Genomic DNA, 23,141 nt, shown 5'->3' on the forward strand with positions numbered 1-23,141 from the left:
AGTCAGAACTGACAACCGATGCGGTAGAAAGTTTCTTGACGGGTGACTCCGAACAGGCAAACAGAGTAAGATGATCCTTCACTACATGCAAATGTATTGCAAGAAGTAAGTGGATGTAGGTGGGTTGAGATCGATTCTTATGGCTGTCTATGGGGATAGCTTACATTCAGCCATTGATAGTTAACACATGAGATGATGATGATGAAACACAAAAAGTAGATTTGAAGTGTCTTAATTTTAGTTAGTTATCGAAATCATATAATACATGTATCATATATGTAGTATGGTATACCATAATGTGTACCTATATCCCCTTCCTGAATAGCTCCAGCTATCTTATTGTGATACAACAATATTATTTAAAATAGTAATATGTATATATATATATATATATATATATATATATTTTTTTTTTTTTGTAAAAAGGATACGTGTTCTTTAGTTTGTTTTGTTCTACTTGGGAATTTAATCTGACTTAAGTTTCATCAAAGGTAAAGAAATAAAACAAGTAATTGGTGGTACAATGTAGTTTATTTATTATTTAACAACATGGTAGATATACCATTTTCACAGTCACACCAGTTCATGTGAAAATAGATACCTCTAAACCTTTATACATAACTAATAGGGATCTTGTAAATAAAGTTAACAATGCGATGCAACAGTAAGACGAACCAAGTGTTAGCGAAAAAGCTACTAAGAGACTACACAAGTGATAGAATAGACTTCGTGAAAGGAAACTAAGGATTAATAATATATTTATAATATTGTGGCAGTTTTAATACAGCCAGAAATATAGCAAACGGAAACCTAACTTATTTTTAACAACAAGATTTCACAAAAGCTCAATCCGATTTAATTACCTAAAAACATTTTCAACAATAACCTTTTTCGTTTTTCATCCATAATTCTAAGTTAAATGTAATCGTGGATAAACTACTAACCATTTCTCCTTTATAATAACAATACAACATACATATGAACCACGTTCATAATATGTATTAAATGGTTTCAACTTTCATTTCAAATTTACTTACACATCTTTTTAAATATTTACTTCAATTTCGGTAAAACTTGCAATTTTAACACTAGATGTCACTAATATTAAAAGCTAACGCTCTATAAGTGATCATATTGGCCAATATCTAACCTATTGAACAAACAATTGGTTCAACCGACGAAATGAATCGATGCTCAGAAATAGTTCACAACAATATTGGCAGATTTTCGAGAGGCAGTTAAGTTTCACCGATCCATTTTATCGATTGTACTTCTGGTAACATATTTTTTCGATATTAAATCAAAAAGTGACACCAACCAACACAGGGCGTGTTAATTATCATTGAAAATAAATTCAAAGCGCAATATTGAAAGTTGTGGCACTTGAAAATCAGTTCTTTGTTAAACCACCACTGTGTTTGTTTGGTGTCTAAATATATTAACAATAAATTTGTGAAGTAATACTGGCAATATGTGTAAAAAGCTCTCGTGTCAGTGTAATTACAAGTGTCGTTGACTCTAAACCTTGCCCAGATATCGGACTAGCCTGGTGATTATTATATTTGTTTTGTTCTTGAAAAACTTTGGCATCACTTGAATATTTTTCAATTCGGAGACTTTCTATGACAGTACTTTTAGCAGATTCTTTCGAATCGTCACGTTTGCAATTAATTCAGTGTTAAATACCAGTTGTAGTTTCCTTTCTCTCGTAATATTGCTTCACAAGAAATTTGGGACAACAACTGCTTACCCGACAACCAATGCATCAACTCCATATAACGTTCGTTTTCTAATGTTAGACCTAGTGCAACTATTAATAAGCTAATTTACAATAAATTGTTTAACAAGGTATGTATTAAAGTGTATAAGTCTACCATTTCATTACTCCTCTAAGGGTTAAGAACAACAATGAAAATTTAAACCACATAGGGTCAAGGGAATGAGAAATATGGATTGGAAACCACTATCATTCTTGAAGAAGTGAAGTCAGCCATTTAGGCCAAAAAGTCATTCATTCATCCTAAATAATCTACGTAACGGAACGAATATGTAATATGTATATAGACAACAATAGTCACAGTACATATAAATATATTTTACCCTGAGTCTGAGAGTCATAAGATCAACTGATATCTTTGTCACGAGGAAAAAATCTATATTGGTCGAAGTTAACTTTAAGACACCTTAAAATTATTCTACTTAAAATAAAAAGAAAACAATTTTTTGTATTTTTTTTCTTTATAATACTTCGTTTAAGGTGCAATTACGTCTAAGCTACACATCTACCTTGTATATACCTCTTTAGATATTCATTATATATTTTATTTATAAAGAAAACTAATTATGTATAATTAATAGTGTGCTGCAATATATACTAGTGTATAATTATTTTATCTATTTGTTGAAAGACATAGTGGGCAAGAGAACATGTACTTTGTATAATAATATCGTTGAAATTAGCAGTGATAGTGTTTTAATTTATTTGTAGAACATCGTACATAATCTTGACGTTAAAAACCCGATCGTAACAGTTTAAAACATCGAATACAATCAGTGTAAATTTTAATAATGCATCTCATTGAAACCATTTGGTATCACCCAAATTCCTTCACAATCACGATTAAGCAAGTTTATATCTAACTATATATTTCACTATACATTGAACATCGAAAGCTTACATATACAGACATTTAGATAGCTTATAGAAGCGTCTAAATACAGTATTGCATGGAAATAAAATTATTTAAGTAGATTAATTTCCTTTAAAATTTTTACACAATTATTTACTCCTCGTTTCGGAATATACGTATTTTTGATATTATTCCTAATTTTTAATGTATGTTTAACAAGTTTACATAATTAATAAGCAAATCTTCATAGTAAATTTAGATATAGATCTCAATTTCAGTGATTTTCTTAGTAATGGAATATCCGAAACGTAGAAACCAAATAACTATGCAAATAATTATATAATATATAAGTAAACCAGATTAAATAGACTTGATTTTATAACTCCAGTTGGCAAAAATCTGAATGTAGTAAATATTATTGGTATCAACCACAAAAAACACATGGACGTATAAAGAGAAAACGACACTGGACACATTTCAAGAGCTTATACTTAGTTTGAATCATGCAAACAATCCGATATATAATTGGTGATACGTCGATTTTAAATTAGTGACAATCAGCGATTTTAAGTCCAATGTTTTATTATCTAGACTTCACTACGTACCAAAATAATTTACTAATCTATTATCTAGTCAAAATCAACAACAAGAGCACAGACTAGGCATTGATTGCTAATTAGAGTGAAGACGAAGATAGTTTAGGGATTATAGGGTAGTATAGAAGTAGCTAATACACATCGAGTACGTTCTAATACGAAGATAGATGGAGTGATGTCAGAATATGAAACATTGGTCGTGTCAAATCATATAAAACGGGTGAAGACTTATCACTATTATTGTTTAGTCGAATAACTACGAACAACCGTCAGCTAAAACTGCCATGCACATATACATATAGAACTATTTTTTTTTTGTAATATACCATAAACCTAGTCTAACCACACGTACACGGTGAATTTTAAAGTTACCTTAACGATAATAAGATTGTTAAGAAGTGATGAAGACGGACGGGTGGATGCATTATAAGCTTGCCCATCTCTGATATATATTTCATTCATTAGATATAGTAATACAGAGATAACGTCTATGATAGTTATGCGTGCATAAAATAATGTTCTATGGAAACAAGCTATGAAAATATATATCAATGTGCGATACAGTGAGAGAAAATAGAATCTTATACATCAGAAAATAGCATTTTCGGTAAACAATCAGAAATTATTGTTGTATTTGTTATATTTACATATGTTTGTATATTGAATAGTATACGTGATCTGAATTTGCAATTGATAGATTGAGGATAGATATAATTGACCGTGATTCGATAAAAGCAACAATACAATTAATATAATAAATTAAGTGGTGGTTTTTATTAGCAAGCATTATGCTATGTTTGTAATGCATAATACAAAATAAATCTTAAACCTAAAATGGAAATACATGATGTGCTGATTCATGTGGAAACAGTTCAAGAATAGCCTACAAAGGAGATGAGCAGTCCGTAGACTGTGTAGTACGAATTAGTTATACGACTCATAGTAGATAGATCGAAAGTTATAGAAGCTAAAGGGAATGGAAGGGTGCGAGCGGTCGGCCGCCTCGCCAGCGTTACTGTATTTTATTTATATATCACAGCTTTTGACGATAACAAATCTTTTGCATTTGCAGCTTAAGTGGAGATTTTTCGAACAATCCGCTCCGAAATAAAAACACCACGACATCCGTGAAAGCAGTAATTATACCATCCACTCTGCCTTCAACATTATCCTCATCCATATTTGCCTTTTCGCTCTGGCTTCCCATATGATCCAATTATTATTTTTTACGGGCACAACGTCAGACCAGCGTCAATCGCTCGAAAAATTTGCTCTCACAACTTTTTACTTTATATCTAAGCGTAAAACATCGATAAGTAAACAGAACCGTGGCATCATCCATGCTACACGGTTCAACGGTAAAACAACCAAGTATTAGTGTATCTACATCGTTACATTAATCTAAATCAACATTGATCTTATATTAGAGACATGCAGAAAATAACGATGACAAATCACGGGAATACGCAGGTACGTAACAGAGGCGTAATTCCCGGATTTAATTATTAACAATACGTCTTGTACCTATTTATTTCGATGTGGTTATTAAGGCTAGGTCGATTACAGGTATGTACACCTAAAAGAAATACATTGACACAATACATTGCATAAGCACGCATGCAAAAGATTTAGAGGCAAAAGTTGAAGTCATTTCAAAGAGAGCGCAGAGCGAAGCCACACGAGGCGTTACTTCCTACATAGGTACAGACAGATAAACACATCAAGCCGAGTGGAATTTGGATGAAAACAAATATATTACAGTGAACGTATACATTGTTATTTCAATGTAAGTTCGAAATTGTACCCGAAAGATGAGGATAGATGAGAGAAGTATCGCTGAGATAGACAGTCAGTGCCAAGTATACACGCGTGCTAAGAACTTCCTTATAAATACAATTATGTTCCTCTTTAATAATATTACACCGTTCGTTCTAGTTGTATTTATATTATTTCCTCTTTACACTTAAATAACAATATATCACAAGCGTCAACATATAAAATTGGATTGTTTCACATTCTAATGCTGCCGATGACTTTTTGACCTAACGCACGTATGCGCTTTTTCAACAGTTGTATAGAGGGCTGATCTCCACGATATTTTATGAATGTATAAAAATATTATTGCTCATTATCAAGCACCAACGCGCCACTAGCCATCTACGTTCCAAAAAAATTTAGAATTCAAATCTTTCCTACTTTATGTTTGAGCGCGAATGATAGTTCAACATAACGTTTGTCGTGTCGTCGGGTGGGGGTGGATGTGATCGTGTCGGGTTGTGAAACATCGTCGTAACAATGATCTTAGCACAGCTACATCATGTATTCAGATATAATATATATTAAACGGCGCCGAAGCGACGTTCACTGCATCACGCACTTACTCTCGATCTGAGACTTCAGTTCATTCACTTGCGTTTCGATGGTGTTTTTCAATTCTGGAATCAATAACAAACTAATTAGCAAACAATTCTATTATTAAAATTTTATATAATTTTTATAAAGTAGATTAATTTTAGCTATTTTATTGCTATATTGCTTCATGATCTTATAATAAACAAATACATTTGTTTCAGATTTTTATTACTGATTAGTGATTTAATTAATAATAAATTGCGGTGATTTTGTAATTAAAAAATCAATGATATTAAAATAAAAAACAAAAAAAAATATGAGATTTTCATTGGACATGAAAATGAGGGTGAAGAACAGTACAATTTTAATTAATGATAAAATTCCGTTAAAAGTATTGTTATCAATCCGTATTTTAGTTGGAGACTATAATACCTGTAGTTTCCAATCCTACCTTCTTTGAATTTAAATATGTTTTGTGATAAACCCGAATTAAATGGTACCAACATAATAATACAACATAAAAGTCGACAATTTTTCGCTCTAATTTACTCACTAGTGAATTCGTCCTGGTCTTCGAGTTCGGCCTCCGCTGCTAACTCCTCGGGCGTCTTTTTCTTCCTCATCAGCGGATTGTCTGGCTCGGCCTGCTGTTGTTCCACCACCTCTTCCTTCTTGGGGATTTTGTACTGAAAATAAAAATAGAGGATTGTTGTGATACAGCTCTTGTTTGGCGATGAAGTTGAATTTGTATTTTTAGAATAATTCAAAATATTCGGAGAAAAGAAAATGATAAATATTTAAAAAGGATAAAAACTAAAATATAGATGTAATGATATTTATTAGGTATATAAAAATGTAATAATAGATAATAATAGACGATTTGACTTTAAAATATAAAAATAATTATACTAATTATATAAAAGTATAGTAATAAAAATTAAATACCGTTCGTTAAAAAAAAAACACGGTTGAACTGATTTTGTTTTCATAAAGTCATCGTCAATCGTCATTATAGTCAAATATCAGAAATTGAAACCTTTACAATTTATACACCCCATGTCACGAATACATTTGATTATATACGAGCACGAAGTAGGTACGCAGTTCATCATAAACTCATTTTGTTGCAAACTTGCACCCTTACCAGTGTCACGGAAAGTGTTCTCTTAAATGTAAAATGTCTAACGTTATAAACGTAGTTCTCAAGGGACACAATAAAATTTACTTCTAGATGCAATTCCGAACCATTGCTGTATCAAAGTTGTGCCATTATATCTCACATTATCGAAGTAACTATGTATGACGGTTGAACATAGCTCGGGTTGCCAGATAATTTCCCAACGGGCCGCATCGCTCGCTTCGATTCTGTGTTGCTACACTCAAACGTATTGCGTTCTTTCTGTAAACTGTTTGATGGTTGTATCCTGCAGTATTTCATTAGAAATAAATGGAGTGGTCGAAGAAGTGTATCGATTTCTTTTATTCAACTGGGAATAGCAAACAGTTGAATAATAGCATGACGGACTAACTGACAGAAACTTGGAAACTGACGTTAACAGAAAAGATTTAACAATAATAAGGATATTAAAAATACTTCTATGCTGCGCTGCTGCTATTATAATTAGCTTTAAATTTATATTCACTTTTAATAGGTACGAGTATAAAGTTTTTGTCTTCAGTATTTGTGGCACTAAGGATAATACCCTGTACTAAGCCAGTTTTATTTTAATGGGTGATAATTGAATGGTTATCCGCCTATGCTGTCGGTATACGCCAGCCAGGAGCACTAGTGAGGGATGATAGGCGACGATGAAAGCAGGTCAGTTGGCCCATCACAGCGAATTCGACTAGAATTTACCACGATGGTTTACAGGGTAAACTGCATGGAGGTTGACGTGACAGAATCTTGATAGCAACGAAGGTGTTACGACTCCATTACTAACAATCCTTTCCACTCCTATACTAAGCTTAAAAGTTGGCCAACATAGCAGTAACAGGTAATAACATAAAAACAATATTTTTATTTTATATTATAAATTCATATAATTTAGTAGCAATTAAAGCCCTTAATTAAAAATTGATTAAAAAGTATCAATCAGTTTTTTTTGTACGTATTACTATTAATGTGAAATCTTACTATCAGGACATGCCAAAAAATATTTTTTTTAATTAAGGTCGATATTTGGTGATACATAATAATTTAATTATTTAACGCTAATATCATGATCCAAGATCAATGTTTAAATAATTTATTTAACTTGAGATAAAATAAAATGTTTAATCATTACGACATGCAAAATGGCGGCAATCCTCTTTGCTTTATCTCCAACTGAGAGCGAGGAGTATCATTTTAATTTTAAAGGATTTTTTCCCCTAGACATTCCTCTAGAGATCTTATTAGTGTTGTCGTTCCGATAACAAGCAATATTATGAAGGTTTCATGGAGAATTTATTTTACATTTCAATATTTTTTTAATGATTTTGATTTAGTTCAATAACGACAACTTATTTATGACTATCCTTTAAGTCATTACGTTACATTTTTCACTAAGGATTTGTAAATAACTATATTAAATAATATATACTACTCTTTTAAATTTTTTAAATTATTTTAACTTATTTAAAACAAAAGGAGGAGTTCTTTGTTTTATATATTTGTTACCACAAACTTCGTTAGTTATAAATTGTTTTGCAAAATTCTTTTTTTTTTATCTGTAAGTATATACTTTCTAATTGGTCTCACAAAATTTTTGTCAAAATTGGTTTAGTTTTGTTTAAATTAAAATAACTGAATTTTATTACAAAAAATAATTGATTTTGCCACTATTGAAGCAGGTTTTTTGTGAAACAAAAAACTTACTAGATTAAATTTTTGGACAACAATTTTACGTGCCTTCCGAAGTACTAAGTATGAATTATTTTAAATTAATGAGGAAAAATAAATGAAATTCGAAGAGAAAAATTGAAAGAGGTTCAAGTTAAAATTTGAATTTGGGCCCACAAGATAGTAGAAAAGCGTTGAACTGGCTCCGCTCTAAGAATATAATGTAATCCACATATGAAAATAGCTATGTTAATCTTACGGTTTCACTTACGTGAATCAGCATATAAAGTATCCTATGTATATTATATGAATATATTCTACCCGTGTACCAAATTTCATTCATATCTGTTTAATAGTTTTTGGTGAAACAGTTCAGTAGTTTTTCCATCTATCCATCGTTACAAACATTCGCATTTATTGTATTAGGATTATAGTACACAGGTATAGAATGAAATTCCACAGTTAAGGAAAGTTATTATACAACATAAAACAAAAACAATGGTAACAAAGAAGTGCAATAAATAAAAAAAATACGGCCGTTGAGTTACTACAGGTCTCAGCGGGCGCGTTTAATTTTTTTTTTTTTTTAGTACGTTTGTTCCGTTTGGAACAGGCTAAGGTCGGAGACCATGCTGCCTAGTCTTCAAAAAGATAATTTGTCTGGAATGGGCGCGTTTAAATTTTAACGAAATTAAAAAAAAAAGCTGCGTTTCGTTATTGCATTGAAACAAATTTATGTGTATAGATAATATCAGTTGAAGTATATTAGATTTTTAAATATACGATGTTTAAATTTTAATTTAAATATTTAAATTGTAAACCAAAATCGCGAAACATCATCTCACTAAAATTAACTAGCTACTAACTGGTAAGACGGGGCGGGGATATCTTATGGGATTCATTTAATGAAACCGAGTATGATATATGGCGCGTTTTATTTATGCATTTAAAATATCTTTATAATTTAATACCTTATAATTGAATTTTCACGGCAATGTAATGTAACCAAATGTTGACACTTATTAAAATAACTTGAAGGATATTTTGGTTAGTGCATTCAATGTAGAATTCGATAACTTCCTGTACTGTGGGCTGTCGATATTAAAAAATGTATTTTAAATAGGCTCTTAAAACATGAACTAGTAATTGATACGATTAATCTTTTTAAATCTAAAAAAAATATCACTTCGATAAAACGGCGTATACACGTAATACGCGGTAGGCCATTTTTCATACACCCAGTGCTTGTGACAGCTGTTGAATGAATCGAATAACTTTATTTGTCAAAATCGGCCCTACCGTTATATTTGGTGTTACTAAGAGTAAGACGAATCGAATATCCTTATTTATCGTTTAAATTGGCCCCACCGTTTAGTTGTTACGAGCTTACAAAAATTACGTACTATAAATAAAATATTCATGTTGGAAAGGCGAAAATTATTAAGTTACATTTAGTGAATTTTACTATACAGCAAAGAAAAAAGAAACAAAACGAAGATGAAATACGTACTAGTATAGTAAATATCTAATACAACGAAAGAGCTTATACCACAACTTTTTTTAGTATGTTTGATTTTAATAAAAAATAATAATAATAATAATAAAAAAAACAATTATGCGGAGTATAAACAAAAAAAAGCTGTGGTTGGCCATTTTGAGACTTGGCTAAATTAGATATATTTAATTAATATCGGCTAAAGTGGGGATTAATACATTTTGTGTTTTCAGTGTAGGTATACAAAAATGTGAAAAATATTTAATTCTCTGACACTCGATGAAAAGCTTTTCTTCTGTACAAACTTCTTATCTTCTGCAGTAGTCGAGATAGCCTCAAAGAAGTCAACCTGACTCGATTAGGGAGTCGCGCAATAATAACGGACTCCCTACTAGAGTCAATTTCACATCCATGAGCTTTGTCTTCTCTCTTCTCTTCTTGGCACTTCTACCTTCTTTTATTAAATACAATACTTATTTGTAAATATATTATAAACTACTAAAATATACATTTATATTAATTTTTAAGTATGCAGTTAATGATTATTCACTATGTAACCTATTACATATTCGTATTACTACTTATACATATAATACTATAATATAAATTTTTGACAAGTTTGAGAAACGGTAATATTTTTATGCTAATATATTTGAAACTGTATCAGATAAGTGAATATAAGCTCTATATATATATGAATATTTTAGACTGTAACTCTATAAAAAATATTTTATTTTATATGACTTATGTAGGTATAGGTATGCTTTTAGAAAAAGCGTCGAGTGTTAAAAATTCTCAAAAAATGACTAAGCGTAATGTACCATTTTTCAATGGCTGTTTCATTAAAATAATTTAGTTTAATTCCGCTACCAATTTTCAGTGTTGCAAGTAATATAATATTTTGGTATATATATTCAAGACTATATTGACGAATCTTATAAGTCTACTTTTGTTCTATAATACAAATTCACTCATACAAAATCTAAGCCTACCTACCTACTATCTACTCTAGATAGGTCATTAACCTTGTCATATCGTTCAATTTGCAGGACTGCCTCGAAGCGGGGGGTGTAATAGGGGATTCCAGAACAGCTGCTAAATGCGTTAGAAACTCATCTGAGCGGAAATTGAACGGACAGGCCGCGATGGTTCGTGGATACCGTTTGATTAGTTTTGCACTTTATATTGTGTATATTTTTATATGGATTACGGGATTGATTAGATTTGTTATTTTAAAATCTTCAGAATAAAGAACAAAGAACACAGAAGTACGTGCATTTATAAGAAATATAATTTACTTTAAATTTATACAATGTTATAACTTTTCTTATATTTACGACGACTATTATATACGACTTGTATTATCATTGTATTACTATATAATATAAAATTCAGTAATACAATGATCATATGAATATAAAATATTACCGACGTTACAACTGAATGTTAGTAATTCAAGATATGTATAACAGAGTGACCTCTTAGCACATGTGTTTTGAATACTCTTTAATAAAAATTAAAAATAAAATTCTAATAAATGTTATATAAATTGGGAAACAAAATCTTTGATATTTTTTATATGCAATTACAGACGTGAACTGATGAATGTACTTATCGATTTAATAAAAAAAATGTTATAAATATTTATTAACATTCAGACTTTAGACTTAGCGCTGTATGTTTTATGTTTTTATAATTAATAATATTGCATTTATTTATTTAATAACAAGGCAATAGATTATAAATTAATACATTAGTAAAATAAATATTACATAAAACAGCATCAAATTTGCATTCCAATAACTGTTCTGCATAATATTCAACATTATAAACATTAAAAGAATAGCGACTATAGATTAAAAAAAACAAATTTATGATCTCGTTACTTCCCGTATTTCATATAACACTATTAATATTGTTTATGATTTTCCTTATATATTATATATAGATAGTAATATTGTGGTAAAATTTAATAATTTAATCACGTAAATGAATATTTTCTATGCTTAACCATAGTGTTGTTATTTAAAATGATTTACACGAACCAGTCAAAGGACATAAAATATTAATAGGAAAAAGAAAGAAAATACTATATAAATCACTTATAGTATCTAAACGACAGTGTATCGAGTCGGTGAGTTGTGAAATAGTACTCGAGCAAAAAGGTGGAAAATTGCTATGGGGAAGGTATGGCGTAGGGCTTTGGAAAATGACGTGTCAAGCGCTTGCGACGGAACGTAAGGTTAGCAAATGAAAATATACGATAACTGAGAGGTTTCTAATATGAGCACAGTCATATCATCAGTTAAGAATAATAGATAATATAATAAATAAATAAGTAGGTATCGGATAATTATACCAACCCTCTGGTTCTCAAGTTAAGCTTTTGGATATTACGATATTGGTATTGTAAGAAACTACACTACTTGAATAAACAGTAATAAAATAGGTTAAATTATTATTAACTATATTCAACAATATATCTCGATACAGAAAAACGTTTCTGCATTACATTATCCTAGCAATAAGACCGCCTTTTGTACCTTTGTGTATTTAATTTAATTTGTATTGTATGTTACTCTATTTCACTTGAATTGTTCAATTTTTATTGCATATTGTTATGTTTCTGGTGCAATAAAGTGTTAAATAAATAAATAAATGTCAGAATATATTAATTGACCGGGACAATAATAGCTTTGCCAATAATACTAAATTTCGTGACTATTGGTAGAGTTATTAAACCGCTAGGAGGTAACAAATAAACAAACTGACTTTTACATCTATTATATTAAGGATTATTTATGTATACGGAGAAGTAAAATCTAATCAAGGATTTTTAGATTTATTTTTATGATATGGCTACCTTTAGCTAGACGTTTCAATAATGACATTGCTCATAGGCTGCCACCATCAATACATTAAGTTCGTTTCATAAAATTATCAAATACATTTTGCATTTTTGTAAAAAAAATACATATATTTTATAGTTTCACACAGATATCAGTGGAAATTTCATTACAATAATTGTGAACAATAGTATAAGTAAGAAACTCTTTATCCTTCATCATTATTTTTTTTATCATTTAAAAACATTTTTCCCCCAACCGTACAAGACGCGTTACGCGGAGCGTTTAATGTATTGGAAATATTGTTCGTCGCGCAGTTGCCGACTATACAAAATACTTGTTTTGCTTACAGTACTGGTGGTTATGTTAGTGGGCTATTGGTTTTTATAGTGTTCCCAAATGGACTGAATTTATGTATCACCACATCCAACACTGAAATATATATAACGTGAATACCAATATAAACATGATTTTATGTAAATAAAATAATGAAAGCGAAATTGAATGCACCGCCTTTTACACTTTTATTTCAACGAAATGTTTGTTTAGTAGAGAGTTATCACGCATAAGTCCACCCTGTATACAATTTTTATATTGTGCAATAAGAAAAGGCTATTTCTCTGTAGTAGTTGATTTGGGTGACATTTAATTTTGTCACTGTGACAGCTTATTCATTGAAAGAAAGAAAGAAATATTTTTTATTGAAGTAAATTTAAATAATTTAGAATAGTTGGTATTCTTTTATGATTGTTATCCATAATATCCTGGTATTTCACCCTAGCAATATTAATTTTATTGGCAACTGCAAAACGACCAAAACCTAATATAAAACAAAATGTAATTAAAAATAGGTATCTGATAACTACTGAGGTGTTTTAACTAGGGGTTTATTAACTTTTCGTAACTCTACAAGTATATAACTTGTAGAGTTATGAAAAGTTAATATACAAGTAATATGCAAATCTACAAGTTATATATTCTTAAAAATTAAAACATTCTTATAAGATTATCAGAAAACTAAAAAAGCATAACAAAACTAAAGAAACTTACCAAAATTGGAATAATAATATACAATCACATAATAAAATTAATATTTTCATATAATTTATTCCAATCAATTTAAATTAATAATTATTTAATGTAATTTAATTAATTAATTATTGCAAAATAAAGTGGAGAAGAGAGGAAGGAGAGGAATACAGACCGTTAACAAATTTCTACTCGTTGTTAGTGAATTCATATTGACGACTGGCAGCATGAATTCACTAAAAACGCATAGAAAGTTTGTCAACGGTTACCGTGTGAAGAGTTTGTATATAATTTGTTCTAGGGAGCGAATCATGTATACTTCCACGTCGATAATCTCTTATATACACATAGAACGGTTAAAATCAATCAATTCAATTTGTGAGAGCATTCATATGTTTTTTTCGACGTGTCTAGTACGAGTCCGGCGTAACATTGCGATCAGCATCTAGCAGCAATGTCACTTATGCTATTGCTGCTACTTAGCTAAAAATGATGATTCTAAAACGTTTACAATAGCTCTTAAAATATATAATTACAAAAAGTTATTATACACTACAGGAATTTTTCAATGAGAAAATTTAATTGTATTTGTACCTATTAGTTTCAATGTAATAATATTTTATTTATTTTATGTTAATCGACGATACATATATATATAATATAAAAAATTTAGTTATGTACTTTATGAAATATTTATTAATGTGATTGCTGTGCCCTTCCAGGGTTCTTGTTGATTTTTTACTTTTAATAACTTAAGACCTATATATTACAATACAATATGAAATAGCAATAAATAATTGAATTTAATTGAAAAAAGAGTTGTAAAAAATAACATCATATCAGCCGTTATTTGTCCATTGCTGAACATAGGCCTATGTTTTCATTGACTGTCGTAATGAACAGTTCAGAGCCACCTGCGAACACTGATTCTGTGCAATCATCCTACACTGCGTTTGCCTTTACGTGGTCGTCACTTAAGAACCTTTCTTCTCCATCGATTGTCAGTTCTTCGAGCTATATAACCAGCCCATGCCCCTTTAGCTTGCTTAGCCTTTTAAACTAACATGTCTGTATTAAATAAAACCAATATTATAGTATACAATTACTGGATCCTATTTAAATCTATTTCTGTTCATACTTTACACACGGAAAAAAGTCCATCGTCTGCGTAGTCCTTTAATGTTACCTATTAAAAATTAACAAAACCCTATTTCGAAATATCGGTGTAATAGGTTACAAATTACAACTACCTAACATTATTGGAAGAATATGTTATCGACTAGTATATTTTCGTCTCTGTTAGTGGATAACATCGTCACGCGATCAATTTTATTCGAGGAAAGGACGCTATTATATCATTACCTTGTCTATTAAACGTTATATTTTCGACGTAAATAAGTTACGATAGTTTAAGTGCCTATATAAAAAAGTAATATTCAATTTTGTTATTAATATATCATTTAGGTTTATTTTTTTCAACCGACTTCAGACAGAAGGAGGTTCATTTTTATTTGATATACTCAGTAAAATATCTTATATGCCTTATTGAATAAAAAGATTTATGTTGTAATGTTATGGTGTGGTATTAAAGTTCAAATGACATTTAAGTATTATTATGAATCGTTTGTATGGGAGTATAGAAAAGTGTTGTTTTCAGACTTTTTGAGGCAATTTTTAAAATTTTTCTCTTTGTAAGAAAAATCCTCGTACTTCAAGGAATATTCTAAAAAAAGAATTAGCGAAATCGGTACAGCTGTTCTCAAGATTTGCGCTTAGCAACACATTCAGCGATTCATTTTTAATAATTACCTATTTATTTATTTAAATTGTGATACTATATTAAGGTTGTAGCATGCCTGATAGATTATAACTATTGATACTGATAGTAAGTTCATATCATACGCACAATGGCCCAAATGAGAGGCTAAACGCGGAAAATAGAGTCCTATTTACATTAGTAAGTTCAAAGTAATGTCAACTGCTATATATACACACTAATAAAAATCTATTCCATTCTATATATAGTTATTATCTTTTTTATGTGCCTACTTATTTATAACATTTGTGGAGAAATATAATTCTTATAGTTACCCTGATTTACTAGAGGGAGACTTCGTATAAAAGTCGTTTGCTTGGGCACTTGTCTCCCATTCGTGTTTCTACCGAGAAGCAGTTGCGTTTGCATGACTGTGTTTCGGTTTGAAGGGTGGGCAGTGAATTTACAGGGTATAGAGGAATAACACCTGAGTCCTCAGGAATGGTAACGCATGGGAGGGTATCATGGCTGAAACAGTATACTCTGTAATGTCCATGGTATTGCTCATGTCTAAAGACAACGGTTACTACTTTCCGTTAGGTGCCCCACCTGATGTTAGCTTGTTTGCCATTCTAAATTGTATAAAAAAATGCCCTAATTTCATTAATCGTTTTTCAATCTTGATTAAAATCAATATTTACTTAATTTTACCTCGTTATAGTCAATAGAAATATTTCATAATTTGCTAAAAATCTTCATAATCCAACAGACATCGACGGAACTATTTTCGAGTGTAATGACGCGAAGCGGTGACGTCACGCGTGAAGTTACCACAACTTCTCACAACTTCGGCACCGTGTGCAAGTTTTAATTGGGTACGCTCAACTAGTGGCGCTATTTACAGCGAGCACGCCGTTTTGTTTATTAAAAGTTTTGCTTTTAGAAAATAGGGGACATGGAAAAAGGATAATGTAACTTTCTAAACAATTATTGAAAACAATAGGGTCCATTTAAAGTGGTATCATGCATATATATATATACATCTTTATCAAACTCCTCCAGTGGTACATATTGTTTTCCAAAATCCATCAAGTTGAAGTTAAAGAAGATTTATTCATAATTTCAGAAATATATAATATTACCTTTTACCGGCGACTTGGTTAGCGGACCGGGATATGTTTTTGACTGGAATAAAGTGTAGTTTATGTTCTCCTCAATTCCAAATATGTGTACAAAATTTAATAGCAATTGATCAGGCTATTAGTTATGAAGAAATAACAAATATATAAAGTCACTGTCACATTTATATATTAGTAAGGATAAAGTTTATTGCTGCTAGTTCCATTTTCAAGCGATTTTAAAAAGAAGAAGGTTCTCAATTCAATTGTATTTTTTTATTCTTGTTACCTCATAACTCCATTAGTTATAAACCGATTTGGAAAATTCTTGTTTTATTTTAAAGAATATATTTACAGATGGGACTAACATATAAAATTTAACAAAATCGGTTCAGTGTTTTAGTTTTGAAATCAAAATAATTGGCTTTATCACAATTGAAGTCGGTTTTTTTATGGAATACAATATTAATAATTTATAATTAGATTAAGTAATGTTGCTTTAATTTTCTTTTAATTCTAAAATCGTAGAAAGTTAGTAAATTACTGGGAACAAACGAACTCTACAGTTAGAGATATAGATTATAAATTTGTAATTGTTATTAGGCTATTCTATTTCAATGTTCAATTAATCCATAAATAATATTACATAGAAAGAATTACTACATATTCAAAGTAATTACTTAAATCAAAAGGGACTAAACTTCAAATTATAATTTGTTATAACGATTAAGCACTTCACATGAAGCACCTAATTGTTTCCTAAGCGGAACTGATAAAATACTAATCCGGTAATGAATCTTAAAGATCTTGCTAAAAGTATCCCTTTGTGTGTAATGAGTGACGTTGCGCAAAGTTTCCGCGACTCTGTCACTAAAGTTCCGTATCATCGAGTGCAAGTTTTAATTGTATAGAGGGCGCAGTGTGGGGTGGCAGTTGAAACGGATACGGGACAATATTTGGTATAAAATCTCTTAGGGTAAAGACTGAAGAAGAAATAAGAAGAGAATTTTGTTGAAAGATTTATTTTGTAGAAGCCAATTTAACAAGCTTTTAGATTTTGCATCCTAATGAACAAAGCCGGAGGAATTAGTTTATTGGTTAGTTGCTTAAAATTATTTTGTTTGGAATCAGTTCAGTAATATATATATTGAATTAAGACTGTCATGCGATTTTGTGAATACTATACAATGAAAGTATTGATACGTAGTTGTTCACAAACCTAACAGCATAATGACTAGTGTTAGACTAGGTTATTAAAGTTGGGAGATTCGGGTCAAGTTCCATTTTTAAATCTAATACTTATGTGGTAATTTTAGCATTAATATTAACATTATTTGTTGTCAAAGCCATGTCATTTCATTTAGGTATTAGCAGTGCCCTTGAGATGTGAGGGTGTAGGAGTATTCCCATGTATCCTATACCTAATCTTGCTACTTTCGGAACCAGATAGACAAATTTTTAAATTACCATCTAATTAAATGATTGTTGATTTCAGATGGGTGTACAGTGAAGCGATAGCTCAATTGACAAGAGAACTAAACCCGGTATGGCATAAAAGGTACAGGTATAAATCCCGCCGATTTCGGATTTTATCGAAAATTTTTTGAGCTTTCTATATTTATTAGAATATGATCTTATTTTAATAATATTTCTCATTTAATCGTAATTAGAATAAAAATTACTTAATAGAGGATATTAATATAAATTAAATACAAAATTGAAAAACCACTTTGACTAATCTGGGAGCTTTATCTCTTTTCAGATCTACTTAGAAAGGGATTTAGAAATTCCCTCGGAAATAGGAGTTAAATTGTATAATCGGCAAATGAGGGTAACGGCTACGGAAAAAAAAGGAAAAAGGTTCTTAACAATTATTCTTTTAATAGTAACTAGATTATATCTGTGAAAGAATCATGTAAAAATTACTCTATGGGTTTTGATAAAATTTTGTGTCGTATTAATTTAGGATCTGGATCTCTTTATTGTACAGCAATATGCAAAAATTTGTCGCGCGCAATCACATCTAGTCTAAAATAATAGCTTTATAATAATCTAAATATGTGTATAAACATTTAAAAATAATAATACATAGCGATGTGGACATTGAATTATTTACTTTCCGTGTAAAGAAATCGTTTACTTTACCGTCAAGCAAAATGGCCCGACATTTTCATCTATTTCATAAGAAAGTCAAATGACATTACAGTCAAAAGCCTGCTATAATAAAATAACAGCTGGCACGAGACAAATGCTTGTAATACACCTCGCTGCTAATATCGCCATGCCCTTACCGAGGGGTGGGTTCGGAAATGTTATAATAAGACCCGAATTAAGTTTACTCACGAACTCGTCCCATGGGGAGGTTCTATTGCTTTGAAGGATGGATGTTATTATGTATTGTAATTCAAGTCATAGTCTCAAATGATGACGCCAATTACAAAATTAAAGATTCTGTAATTTTAATAGCAGATAATTTTATTATGTCGAAAGAATGTCGTAGTTTATTAATAACTATAAATAAAAGATCTAAAATAAGAAAATTGAAGTAAAATAAAAGATCTTGACAATTCTACGATTATGTAAATACCTTTAATAAATCTAATTAATGTTAAAGATGGAAGTAGAAGTTTTATTTCCTGTCATATTAGATTCATACTTCACTCGAATCTACCACATCTACGATCTTACCTGAAAGTCTTGAATATTTTTATTTGCGTTGCGTACGTCGGCAGTAATTAAATAGACGGTTTACCTAATTAATAGTATTAAAAGTATTATCTATGTATGTGTAGACTGCTTGCTTTGAAGAATTGTTTAATGTCCTTTTTTGTAGAATTCCACGTTGAGTCTTTGAGCAAACTCTGTGTATATAAGTATACTACACTTTTAGTGGGCACTGAAGGAACTCCTTTAATTGCAACATACGTAACCACTTCGATGTAAAGGTATGCTAAATTAAAATTACACGGCTTCTCGATACGACATACAGTATAAGACCATATTTCTGTTTTGTGGTTCATCACTAGTTAAAGAAATTCCAATTTACGAATAGTTTTAATGATATTTTCTAGAGCTAATCGAAAGATTTGGATTTGTAGTTTGTCCTCTAGTCAAAGTTAGGTTTATCTAACAGCGATAGAAATTGTCTCAGATATATCTTCACATATTTAGAGTGAAGTATTCTGAACTATACCTTGTAAAAGTATGTTTTATAATACATTTTTATATTTTGTTTTGTATACAAAAGTTGTTAATTTAAAATGATACTTATTCCTTATTACTGTAAGTATTTACTGAACACTACGCACAATTATTGATAGCATCTTATGCAGTATCTACGAAACATTATAAAAAGCTCAGATTATCACCAGCAATCATATTATATAAGAAAATATTATATTCAACCTTCTTCAAAACGAAGGAGGTTCTTATTTTAGATGTATTTTTTTTTATGTTCGTTACCTCATAACTCCTTCAGTTCTAAATCGATTTAGAAAATAATGTTTTATCTGAAAGTATATACTTACAGATTAGTCCTATAAAAAAATTATCAAACTCGATTCAGTAGTTTAGTTTTTTAATAAAAATAACTGGTTTTGTTACAGCTGTCTTTTTTTATGGGGCACAATCTTTAATTATTCTTTTTACAACACGAGCAAAAGGAACGCATGTTTTTTTTTAATAATAACATTAACAGGATGTAACGTGTAAATTGCACCCATTACAGCTTGACCCTTTCAGAGGTAGATATCAAATTCATTGACCAATATTATACCAGTCGTAATCGAATTAGCCGTTCACCCGCTCACAGTCGCGCTCAACTTTCCTTTAGTAATTCCTTTGACGTACCCATTTAGGGACAAATTTTATTAGCGAAGCGTTTGACTCGTCCGAAGTAGTATAGTGGTGTAATGGCAATGCTAATAGTCGAGATGTACCTCGGGCGAAAGACGAGTCGCTTCTTTAAGAGATATGATTATAAATATAAGCGACAAATATAATCTCAGATTGGGATAGTCAGAAATGTTTGTAATGCTGTCTATCTTGGCATGGCATTATATCAGTATCTCTTTCGTTTAGATCATAATTATTTGATTAATGGAACAAGTTTACTGTTTTCTGCCGTTTTAATTTTGTTATCATTATGGTTAACACTTCTTTTATAATAATCAGAATTATAAATAAATTGGTTGTTCACCTGGTGATGGTATATTAAAAATTAACAAGATTTAAATTGTTATATTTATATATTGTATGCTAGCTTTTTCCTATAGCTTCTTTCACGTGAATCAGTAAATTAAGTATCCCATGTGTATGTAAATTATATATAACATACCAGTGTATCAAAATTCACTGAATCCGTTCAGTAATTTTTGCGCGAAAGAGTGTACAAATATGGATGGATATTTGTTTCTTTCTTATTTTTTACAAATATTTGTATTTATAATATCTATAAGATTTGATCGTTAAAGCCATAAGGTGGCCTCCAAGAGTAAATATATACTCGTAATATTAATATGGTAAGTACATAAAATATAGCAGAACGTTATGTTGCCAAAGCAATTCCGCAACGATGTTTGCTCTCATCGAGCTCCAATCAACGTATTGCTGTAATGTTCCCTGGGTTAATCACGTACACAAATAAACAAATATTGCTTAAGTTATGTAAGTTTTATAACAAGGCTTATAGCGGAAGTTCAATCAATTAGATTCTTGATAGTTTGTTAATATACTATGTGAGTTTATTGCCCGAGGGGCGACAAAGGTGTAAAGTTGAGGTTGGGATTGATTATTTTGGCAAATATACAGATATTAGTTATATATATACGTAAATATACAATTTAATAAATGTTGCATGTACCTTAGTTTAACGCGTACCGTATTTTTTAAAGCGAATTTCGAAAGAAAGGCGGTTTTAAAGCATTTACATTTAGTTTTTAATTAGTCTTTCATTCATTAATTTTTTTGTTGAATCATATAACTCTAGCCTTTATTGCTTTATGTATAGTACTGTTAAAATATTCTATTTAATATATATCTATATTATAATATGTTACTATTAATATGTTTGTAATCCTAGATTATTTCTATTTATACTAGTGTAGCTCTGGTTTTCCTATATAAATAAATAATATAAAAATAAATATGTTTGTTTTTCTTTTGCGTCTACGTTTCACAATTACATGATGATGTAATAGTATAATGTCTTGTTATAAACCTTTATTATACCTACTTTATATTAAACACATGACAAAGATTTAACATACAATGGCGGACTTATCCCATATTCTCTATGACATAGAGTTTCCTTTTATAATTTACTTTTGGGAAGCTGAAAGTTATCTATAAATGCTTGAGAGGGAAAATCGTACAGCCAAAGACAAAATTATAAAAAAAAAAAAACCCAGTTAAAACATATATTTTAACACACCTAATTAAATTTTAGTAAGTTTGTGTGTGTTAATTATTGAAGTAGTTTTTTCCTTGTGGAACAAAATTTTCTCGTTTCTTTTGACTTATTGATAAGTTGATAAAAAGCGATCTTAATATGGTTCATGTGTGTACCAAATTTTCTTAAAATCTATCAAACATGAAGGTAACAGACATCTATTTATTCGAAGATTTTTCCAAATTTTTTAATTTATCTATAAAGTAATGAATAAATATTAGCAAAGTACAGCGATGTTAAGATGAATTTAGAGAAATCTGATCACGTCTACAACATTCAAGTACCCAACATTTCTTTTTTAGTCCACGCTTTTTAGGAGGGCATTATTCTTTATAACAAAGTTTGGTACTCTCCGTAAAATATAATCTTAAGTATATTGCTTTTACTTCCAAAAGGATGTGGCTCTCAATAAAAATGTATTTTTTTCTGATTGTACTATGTTTTGTATATTTTATGTTCTCGTGTTGGTCTCATATTAATTTAGCGACAATTAAAGATGTTGATTTTCTGTGAGAAGCAAAATACTCTTATAGATACAAGATTTCTTGGTCCAAATTAAAATAATTCGTAGTTCATCAGAGCGTTCCGTTCATTTTTTTTTTTAATAAGAATAGCTTACTAAGGAAAGTCGCTGTTTTTTAAATAATTCGGAGAAAATAAGGGTTTAAATTGAAGCCCCAATATAATGCCGAGAGAGTTACCTAAAACACTTTTCCTCTCGGAAATGCGGAAAGTGCACCCTTTACGAGAAAATTAGGAGTAATTTTGTGGAGGGGAACGTGGCAATGAGGTCGTTCTTACAAGGAGACGTAAGTTTTCACCAACGACAGTAAGTAATCTAAAGTCACAGTATTATCATAGCGCAGATAAGGGAGTTCTTTAGTTTGTGGTATCCTATTATCTGTCTTTAAATCTATAGAAGCACATATAATAATTATATGTGTAAATACATGTATACTTTGTATAAGACTTATAATATCAGGTTTACTAGAGGGAAACTTTGTACAAAAGTCGTTTGCTTGGGTACCTCTGTCCCATTCGTGTTA

General features: G+C 30.2%; 1 protein-coding gene across 3 annotated transcripts in view; it reads right to left on the reverse strand.

Annotated features, from left to right (window-relative positions):
* Positions 1-512: 512 nt before the first annotated feature.
* The window catches only part of LOC113514576 (complexin), a 374,606-nt gene continuing 351,977 nt past the window's right edge, over positions 513-23,141 (reverse strand). For all 3 annotated transcript variants that reach the window (XM_026898682.3, XM_026898683.3, XM_031908276.2), the window contains 2 exons: positions 6,132-6,264; positions 513-5,661 (listed from right to left, as the gene is read on the reverse strand). In XM_026898682.3, coding sequence (XP_026754483.1) covers positions 5,588-5,661; positions 6,132-6,264 — 207 coding nt within the window. In that variant the 3' untranslated portion in view covers positions 513-5,587. The remainder of the gene's footprint in view (positions 5,662-6,131; positions 6,265-23,141) is intronic.

Source organism: Galleria mellonella, unplaced genomic scaffold, assembly GCF_026898425.1.
Source record: "Galleria mellonella isolate WM207_F2 unplaced genomic scaffold, CSIRO_AGI_GalMel_v1 utg172, whole genome shotgun sequence".
In the NCBI taxonomy this organism is placed as follows: domain Eukaryota; kingdom Metazoa; phylum Arthropoda; class Insecta; order Lepidoptera; family Pyralidae; genus Galleria; species Galleria mellonella.